The following is a 9515-nucleotide window of genomic DNA, read 5'->3' as shown; positions in this document are numbered from 1 at the left end:
CAAAGCCCATTGTTCACTCACCGCTTCCCGGGCTTGGTGGGCGACTTTCATAGATTGATATGAGAGCTCCATCATAATCCTGAAAGGTTAGTGAGACAGTGGTTACGCTAAATCAGTTTCCTAGATAATGTCCATCAGCTAGTTTTTGAAGTCTGTGCAACGTGTTTCTGTGTGAGGTCCTATGTTTTGTCCCTCGGGGGATACCGTACACACAGGTATTTTGGTCTGTCTCTTCCATGACTCTATAGTCTCTCCTGTGTGTGTGCGTGCAAATACAAACCGATAAGCAATGAGCAATAAAACACTTAAACAATGACATTGCAACAAAACTGCCCAAGTAATAGTAGTTTTGTATTAGACGTTTTTTTTGGCTAAGAAAAAAATATGTGACAAGTAGTTTAAACTGGTAAGTCTGATATGTATGGCGTGTTTTTGTATACATTCATACAGACAGGCTTTCTACTAGTATGACTGTGAATCTTATTTTGTATCGTTTGTATCCATCCTTTGCAATAGTTTCTACTTGCAGCCCTTACACAGAGATGTTTTTGGTAATCTGCTGAGAGTTTGATGAGAAGATCAATACCACTCTTTATGTCAACAGGAGGGACATTCTACTTTTTCTACACTCAAATTAAAGCGGATTCTTTTGAGCGATTCAAAGAAAAGTATCCTCTCTTAAGAATAGTTAAAGATGGAGAATTGGCTTGAGAATGCGCAAATGGAGTGGAGCACAAAGTAAGATGGAGGCAGGGTATCAAGGCGATGAACAGAGAGTAAGAGGGAACAAAAGAATGACACAAAGGAGTGGAAGGAGATGAGTAAGTACAGGAACAGAGGCACACAGAGAGATGTGGAGTTAAGAAGGAAAAGTCAAACAACCACTGATTAATTCAGGGATTGAGCTGATATACCTGGTAGTTAGAGTGTGTGTGTGTGTGTGTGTTTGTGTGTGTGTGTGTGTGTGTGTGCGCACCCTTACAGGACATTGAGTGATTAGTCAAAAGAGGCTTTCATCTATCCCATTAAAGTCTGGCTGCTGCCTGGTATTTCAGCACCGGCCGCCCAGCTTCGATTCTGAATACATCTTCTCTATAGGGCTTACAGAGAAGGAGGGCAGCGGGGTCAGGCTAGTCAGTTAGGCTGACATTAAATCTATATCTGGGATAATATGGTGACATGAACATACACAGATGGATAGAGAGGAAGGGTGGCTTTACAGTATATAGCATAACAAACACACAGACAATGCATATGTGCTTTGGCAGGTAGAACGTATGCACACTCACTCACTCTCGCCTATATGCACACACAAGCCAACACGCACATGAAATACACACGCTCTATCATCATCACCTGGACCTCTCTCATGGACAACAAATCAGGTTGTCTGCATCCTCTTGACATTTACAGACCGAGATGAGGACTGATGTGTCTATCCTGTTATGTTGGTCCGTTTTATTGAATAACACCATGTGATCACGCAGCAGTCCTCCACCTACCCACAATCCCTAACCTCATCCCTATTTTGATTAACTCCGGTGTACATATATAAGGTTAGTTTTTTTAAATTTCACTCAGCTTGTGCTTACCACCCAAATTCTCCCTGTTTATTTTTGTTTTGCAGGATAAAGGCACCTGTGATAGTTTACTCAAGATTGATATTTGATGTTATGTATTGTTAAGTAATAAACCAGGCTTGTGTCAATTTTAATTCAAAAACATTTATTTCTTCTGGCACTGTCAGTTTTCATTTTTACCTTACAGTAAAGTGCACATCTGTTCAACAATTAAGGTACAGCGATAGTGTTTTTTGTTTTGCCATCCATGAGACCACACTACTACTGATGCTGCTTTATATAAAACAAATAACTTCAGTTTGGGTAGTTATGCAGTATAATTTCACTCCCACAGAAACCCCATTTGTGCATTAATGAGGGCACCGTATAGGCATCAAAATCTGAAAATAAGGCTTCATATGAAAAGGTACTGACTTGGAGGTGGTGGATTCAGCAGCAGTGATTTGCCTGTACTGTACAATTCCTCGTGAAATAAACATATTTCCAAAAGGCTTTGATTTTCTGCCATTTCTTCCCAGGATTACATTGCAAAGTGGGATTGTAGAGGACGAGGCTTGTGGATACCATTTTGTTTTTGCCTTGTTGGGCTAGTGCAAAGATCTCGACAATGAACGGAGGCTGACGACAATTTAGCCAAGTGGTCTCACTTGGTCAGACTCAGAGCACATAATTCAAGTTTATCTCAACAATTACATTTTCAAAAAGATTGTGCCATGTCTATTAAGCTTGTAAAACTCTGAAACATTTCAGGTAGATTTTTTTAATTAAGTTTTATGTTTTATCCATCTTATTAAAGTAATGAATTAAGTGTAGAGGTACAGTTTAACACTGCATACGTCAGCAGTGTTTTCCCCCTAATCTAAGCCAAATAGAAATAGCACAAACATGTTAAAAGGACAATTGTTTTTCAAAGAAAGTATATTTTGTAAAGTATATCTTGGTGTTCAACAGCAACAAACATTGTGCAGAGTGTGTTGTGTACATTTGTCTTTACAGTTAAAAACAAAAAAAAGACAAAAAAACACCAAACAAACATAGGGCTACAACTGTGTTTGGATTTAACGGATAATCATCTACCAAAGTTCAGAGAGAAGAAAGGATTGAACGCTTACTCAATAAGCCCAAAAAGGTTAGGGAGAAATTTGAAAATTGCAATCTGTTGCTGCAAAGTAGCTCTAAAGCAGTCAGCATACACCATGACAAAGTATAATAATTTAAACACTGCTGTCCCGGAGCTGGTATGAACCTGACTTACTGAGCCAAAACATGGAATGTTGTACACTCGTCACTCAGGCAGTTTTGTCCACCATTGCCCCTTCAGGTTTTCAACATTTTCCCCAAAAAATATAGTTTAGTATAAACAGATCAATGGTGAATGAGGAAATGGAGCCACATTTCAAAAGAGGCTTGATCTTTGGAGTAAACATGCTTCTTGACTTCTTGATGTTGGTTTAAGAAGTTAGATCCTCATAAAGACCCTCATTTACTGAGAATATGCATGCATTTAAATATCAAACAGGTAATTACTAAGAAAATAGTTTACTTTGGCTTGGCATTATATATTTGTTTTACAAACCAAATTAAGCATTGCATATCGTTTTAAAAGTGATTTCTTGGTCCCCAAATTTGCTGTCAACTACTTTTTTTTTTTTTTTTTTTTTTAAATCACAGCTTTAGCATTGTCTAATCAGCATTTATTATTTTTAAGAAGTGATGGTTGCTAAAGAGTTAGTACTCAAACGTCTAGTCACAGATATGTTATTATTTCCAGAATAAAATCTTAGATATGGCAATTTCTTGGAAAAAGGTTAAAGGGTCTCCATTCTTGAGCCAGACTATTCAAAAAAAAAAAAAAAAAATGACAACCTCACTGACTATGTAGGCAGTTTGAGCTCTCAGAGTACTGCTTATTGTGTGGAGTAAGATGCTGATATCACTGTGGGACTCGTTGAATGGTACAACCTTTACGCAAGGCAGTGGTAAATGTTGCACTGTTGTTGATGCAAGTTAAATGTCACAGGGGAAAGGGACTCAAACACTTTATTTTGGATAGCCTTAATAAGGTGGCAAGAACTTGAATGAAGTACTCTACTGATGCAAATTTAGATTGTCTTCAATTCCTGGTAAACATCTTTATACTTGAATACTCAAGCACAGATTTTTTCCTCATGCTAGATGTTTGCGGTGACGGGTAAAGTGGTGTAATGACAAGGCGAACCTTTGATGTTTGATGTTTCTTCCCCCGTGCGGGTGTCCAAGCTTCGACCGTGCCTCAGAAAACGCCGGCCTCTGTAAGTAGTGTACCAGCCTCAAGTAGCAGACCCTTGACATAGACACGGGCGGTGTAGAACATCGTAAGGAAGTCCTGGGTGCTGAACAGGGTGTCTGCCAACGCAAATCCCAGCGTGGAAGGAATGAAACCTCGGCCATACTCCACCATCCACGTCCCGGTGCTCCACTGGACTGAAGTGGCCTCACCTACACTGTGTATGATGGTGTCACCTGTGAAACAGTTTGGATGTTCAGGAAGACATTGGTATAATTCAGTATCAAGAGAAAACTATTCATATCAAAACATATTATTACAGAAAAAAATGTGTTATGGTATTACCAGGGTAGTACATTTCACTCTTGGTTGTCCCCTCCTTCCACTGTCTGAAAGTGCCGGATATGATGGTGTCAGAAATCTCAGCCCAGTAACGACCTGACAGAAGAAGAGAGCATACATGGAGTCTAACTTCCAATGTTTCTTATACTAATTGATCACACGGTCCTAACAAAAGAGCAATAATTTAAAAAAAAAAAATGTAAAAGTGTAGTACATATTAAGATTTTCTTTTATAAAACAAAAGAACTTCTTCTCAACATAATTCAAGTTTTCATAGAATTAGAGATTTGTTTCTTTCAAAAACACTTTAATTCAGTAATAGAATATGACTATGAAACATTTAAAAAAACTATAATAGTATCACTGTTGGTTGGATTTAAGCTGTTCCTTTCCCATTGCCTGAAAAACAGTCAGACTTTCAATACTCTTCATTCCTTACCCGAGTGTCCTCCTGTGTCCACTGCAGTACCAAACAGCAGCACATACTCCGTGAGCGAGGCGTGGAGGAGACACATGGAGCCCATCCAACCTCCGGCGTTCACAAACACCCACTGCAGGTCCTCGTCTGGCAGGATGTGGCCAGGATACCTAGTTCAATTAAAATTCATCAGCTGTTTTTTAACAAAACACACACAACATAAAACTCATCTTGTGACCTCAATAGCATGTATTCACATCAGCATGTAGCTAGAGTAGGTAACCTTGCTTTGTTGAATTAATATAGGCTCAGCTCTGCAACCTGCAATGGCTTTAAACACATTAAATATTATAGAGTCTAACGCTGAAGTCATTTAAGTCCATTGACTTAATATGGGTCAACCACGATGTTGGTATCTGGTTCAAGAAATTGAAGGTGATGACATTTAGTTGAAGCTTGTAGTCTCTGAATATATTTCTGATGCAAAATAATTGTTTACCTCTTTCTGAGCTCCACCACCACTTTGGAGAAGGCCTGTTCATGGTCCTGTCCTGAGAATAGAGACATTTACAGTGTACACATATTGAAGGCAGGGGGAGGACTACTTACATTCACGTACTGAATAAACTGCAGGCGTGGCTTGGCTTGACTTGATGCAGCTAAAAAAAAAAAAAAACTCATTACCAAACTCACCTGCGTACTGTTTGGCCAATTTGGCGACGTCTTCTTTGTTGAAAACGTACTGCTTGGTGGCCATCCAGTGCCGCAGGAGCAGCACGGCCAGGACGGTGACTATGGCGAATAGGAAGAGTTTTAAAATCGTTTTGACTACAGACATGGTTAAAACAACACGAAACAGACAGAGACAGAGCAGGAGGTTCGACTACACGTGTACACAGAGGCCGACAGGTTGATGCAAACACGCCATCGAGAAAAGAGTTACACTGACAGCTTCTTCCTGGTCAGGTGGGGGGCGGGCAGTGGAACATCAGCCAATCCGAGGACGAGTCTGTCACTTAGGCGACGGCAACTTTAGGGTTGCCATCACACTGTAAAACCCCCTTTAAATAATTGTTTAATGTTTTACACACTTATACAAAATTGAATTATACACAAATATACATTTTTATACATTGTATGAAATGTAAACGTTTAATTTCCATGATATTATTATTTGGTAATTTTCGCCCTTATGCTTTGGCATTTTAGAGGTTTGTCATCACATGTTGATTTGTCACAAAGAGCACGTTTTTTTGCACGTCAAAAAACAGGAAGTAGACAGAGGAGGTTTATTGACTGGTAGCTAGCTAGCTGTCAACTAAAGTTCAGAAGGACCTAGCTAGCTAATAGTTCGAGGATTTAGCACCGGACAGTTGGGACAGTTCTGAAGCAGCACCACCTGACATGAGTGGCAAAAAAGAAGTCAGTTTTGATCCAAAAGGTAGGGAGCTTTGTGAACCCACCATTTAAAATATGCTAGTTTTACCTTCCCTTGCTAAACGCCAAATCCTCACAGACTTTTTTTCTTCTTTTTTTTCTTAAAAGTAGGACACATCAAACACATGTGAACCAATTACTGATTTATCCAACTAAAGTGAATAGTATGTAAGCCGAATTCCCTAGTTGGTCAATGTCAATCATAAAACGTCTTGGGATTTTTTCCACCTAGAAACACTTTCCCCGATACTACACAGAACCGTTAAATTAACATATTTATCACTGGACTCCTGTCATATTGAAATACCACGTAGAGGAGAACGTATAGCTTTGCTGAAATCAATATATGTTGGTGTTAAACCACTTGGTCTAGTCACGCCTGAATTCCTGCATTGACAGAGTACGTATTGCTTTACAACACACAGTCAGCTGTGTGGTCTCGTGACTTAAGTTCCTGCTTCCAGCTAACAGGCATCCCTATGAACCACAGCTATACTGTACCTTAATCATCTGTGCCTTAATTCTTTTGGATGTGTTTCATAATTTGACGTGTTGGTTATGTGTAGCAACTGAATTAGAACATTTTATGTTTTACTGACTAAGTTAATTCTCAGACAAAACAGTACCACATAATTGATGATACAAAAGTTATTAGTTTCAGCCATGCATCAGCTATTTCTTCTACAGATAATGCCAATGAAATGGACTTCCAGTGACACACAAAAGTCAACCTAATTGACAACAATTAGGTTGACTTTTGTGCACATGCACATTAGACTATATTCTACTGTCACTTTTTGGCTTTTGAGAGAACCAGCATTATCTGTAAATCTTTGTTTGTAATTACATTGCTTTGCATTATTTCTCTCAAACTCCTCAGAGCACCAGCATCTGCGTTATAACCCTTTGCAGGACACCTGGGTCCTGGTGTCGGCCCACCGCATGAAGAGACCCTGGGCAGGGCAGGTAGAAAAACCTCCTGAGGAACACACACCCAGATATGACCCCCACAACCCACTCTGTCCCGGAAACACACGTGCAAATGGAGAGGTAAGAACCGTTAGATACATTCCTTCAATATATAAGTCCATAGCAAATGACAGCTTATTTGCCCGTGGTTTAGGTAACAATATTTGATTCTCTACAGGTCGTTGTTTCCACTGAGGGAGCATTCACACTGAGTTGTGAGTTTTGCCACTGTTCATTTGAACCCTGGAAGATTTAAACATGTCTCTTATACTTTCATCTGAGAAGATGGCGAAATACAATAAAAACCACCTCCAGGCTTCAAACAGCCCTTGAGAAACCTGTATAGATGATGCCAAAGATGTTTCTTCTCTGCAGTCAAGAGTGGTACTCTGCAGTTAATCATCATTGTAGATGGTGTAATAAACCATCACATCAAAGGAATGATTTAGCCATAACATTGCCAGTGTTTGCAAATGAAAGCAGTGGTCGTTTTCAAATACATATCTGGACACGTGCAGCTACCAAACAACATATGCCAATTAGAAATGGTATTCGCTTTGGACAGCACAATAGATTTTGTGTTTTTTTTTTAAATCTCTGTGTCTGTCCGTTACTCTCCAGGTAAATTCAGACTATGACAGCACTTTTATTTTTGAAAATGATTTCCCTGCTCTTCATCCAGATGCTCCCGATCCTGGTGAGTGCCATTTCTGATGCTGTAAAAATTCTGTAACATGTCATTGTTATACATGATAGAAAATATTTAAGCAACTAGTTGCAATAACAGTGTGTAGACATTTGTTCAATTGCTTGTAATTTTTTTTTTTTATTGATTTTTTTTTTAACATATTTTGCTTTCACTTAATTCTTTTGCTGTTTAATAAATTGCAAAGTGTTGACATATATATAATTTTTGCTAAGGGATTTTCTACATCTTGGACACAAATCAGTTTTTTAATAACTTAATAACATGCCACAAAAAAACTGTTCAGTAAGGGGTTAATAGGTATAGTTGGAATAATACTTGTTCCTGAGATTAAATTTCAAAAGAATTGTTGAAACAATTTACATTTGCTGTTGTGTTCATCAGGTTCAGATCAACATCCACTGTTTCAGTCTAAAGCAGCCAGGGGCGTCTGGTAAGAAAAAGGCCTCATGTTACACATTGTAGAAATAATCATTGTGTGCCATTATACTGTGTGAAGCCTTTAGCATTTGTGTAAAGTATGTATAAATGCTGTTATTTTACTTTGGAATGATACTTTATGCGTTATTTAATGTGCCATGCCAAAGAACTGAATATGGAATCTAACTCTAAACTAAACCTGTAACAGTATATGAAATAGCAACATTTATGTTTTATATTGTATCCGGACGTTTAACGATAAACAAAAAAAAAATACAATGCTGCAATCAGATGAATATTTAACATCTTCATAATCTTAATTCAAATCTGGTTAGAATTTAGTCAAGGGTGCATCTTAATCAGTGTTCCTTTTTAAAATGATGATACATTTAAATTTATGTCTAATTAAATCCGAACTGATGATTGTAATCAAAGCAGTCATGCTGAGGCAACTTCCATTCGTTGTTGTGAGCAGCATCAGCATAATCAGCTATTAGGAGGAGGTACTTAATCAACACGCTGCATGCCACTTGTTTCCAAGACATCTTGAACTATGCAAAGCCCCAAATCCACATGTTCATACATATATAAACATGTGTGCGGTCCTGTCTGGCACCACCAGATGGGGATGTTCTCCCACCACCGAATGTTACGATGGCAGGGATTTCAGTCCAGTGATATTTACCCCAGACCCTGTGTGTTGGCAGTGGCACAGCGGGGATAAGGGCTTATTCCTGGGAATATGTTTTATTCAGTCATGAAATATGGACTTAACAAAGTTTGAACCAGCTTTTTGATCTATTGGCATTGACTGTTGGATTTATTCCCTGTCAAAGCTAATCCTTTGTTAGTGCTCACCATACACAGTGTATGATTACAACATCCACAGAAAGCTTTGTTGCACAATACCTTTTCTAATAAAATGTTCCTTCTCTTGACGCTTGGCCTCACACGGCTCTGTAAAGTGTATCTTCTTGCACATATACAAGCCGTTTGCATTAAATATAACAACGATACAGTGTGTGCTCGTCAGTCTGCAGATGACATTTCTTGTATCTTTACCCAATAGATTTCTTTCAAGGAAATGCTTCTGTAAATCAACAACTGCCTCTTAATTGCACACTTAATTGCAACTTTCTATAATTTCCTTATTCTTTATTTAAAAATGAAATAAATTAATAGGTACTCTGTGTACTGCTCAGAACACTGTCACAGTTGTTGTTATTTTTAAACCAAATTACAAAGTTTTTAGTTACTACAAACTTTCAAAATTAGACAATGACATTATTCAACCCACACTGTTAAAACTAATTAAAAAGGCTCACGAAACCATGTAAATCCAATTCCAGTGTCTCTCTCACACACACACACACACAC

General features: G+C 38.4%; 3 protein-coding genes across 5 annotated transcripts in view; 1 reads left to right on the top strand and 2 right to left on the bottom strand.

Annotated features, from left to right (window-relative positions):
* Positions 1 to 270, bottom strand: part of katnal2 (katanin p60 subunit A-like 2) — a 7160-nt gene extending 6890 nt beyond the window's left edge. For 2 of the 3 annotated variants that reach the window (XM_032540143.1, XM_032540144.1), the window contains exon 1: positions 22 to 270. In XM_032540143.1, coding sequence (XP_032396034.1) covers positions 22 to 75 — 54 coding nt within the window. In that variant the 5' untranslated portion in view covers positions 76 to 270. The remainder of the gene's footprint in view (positions 1 to 21) is intronic. The other variant, XM_032540145.1, reaches the window with a different exon arrangement.
* A 2833-nt stretch (positions 271 to 3103) lies between these two features.
* Positions 3104 to 5579, bottom strand: sigmar1 (sigma non-opioid intracellular receptor 1). The gene is made up of 5 exons (XM_032539839.1): positions 5300 to 5579; positions 5106 to 5157; positions 4628 to 4776; positions 4192 to 4284; positions 3104 to 4082 (listed from the first exon to the last, which is right to left on the bottom strand). The coding sequence occupies exons 1-5, from the start codon at positions 5442 to 5444 to the stop codon at positions 3853 to 3855; spliced, it is 669 nt and encodes a 222-aa protein (XP_032395730.1). The 5' UTR covers positions 5445 to 5579; the 3' UTR covers positions 3104 to 3852.
* A 254-nt stretch (positions 5580 to 5833) lies between these two features.
* galt (galactose-1-phosphate uridylyltransferase) overlaps positions 5834 to 9515 on the top strand; it is a 30678-nt gene continuing 26996 nt past the window's right edge. The window contains exons 1-4 of the mRNA XM_032539835.1: positions 5834 to 6047; positions 6924 to 7093; positions 7634 to 7709; positions 8103 to 8151. Of these exons, the coding sequence (XP_032395726.1) occupies positions 6011 to 6047; positions 6924 to 7093; positions 7634 to 7709; positions 8103 to 8151 (332 nt within the window). The 5' untranslated portion in view covers positions 5834 to 6010. The remainder of the gene's footprint in view (positions 6048 to 6923; positions 7094 to 7633; positions 7710 to 8102; positions 8152 to 9515) is intronic.

This window comes from Etheostoma spectabile, chromosome 16, assembly GCF_008692095.1.
Source record: "Etheostoma spectabile isolate EspeVRDwgs_2016 chromosome 16, UIUC_Espe_1.0, whole genome shotgun sequence".
Taxonomy (NCBI): Eukaryota; Metazoa; Chordata; class Actinopteri; order Perciformes; family Percidae; genus Etheostoma; species Etheostoma spectabile.
The sequence above is the reverse complement of the archived record's forward strand: the minus strand, read 5'-3'. Positions and strand labels throughout refer to the sequence as shown.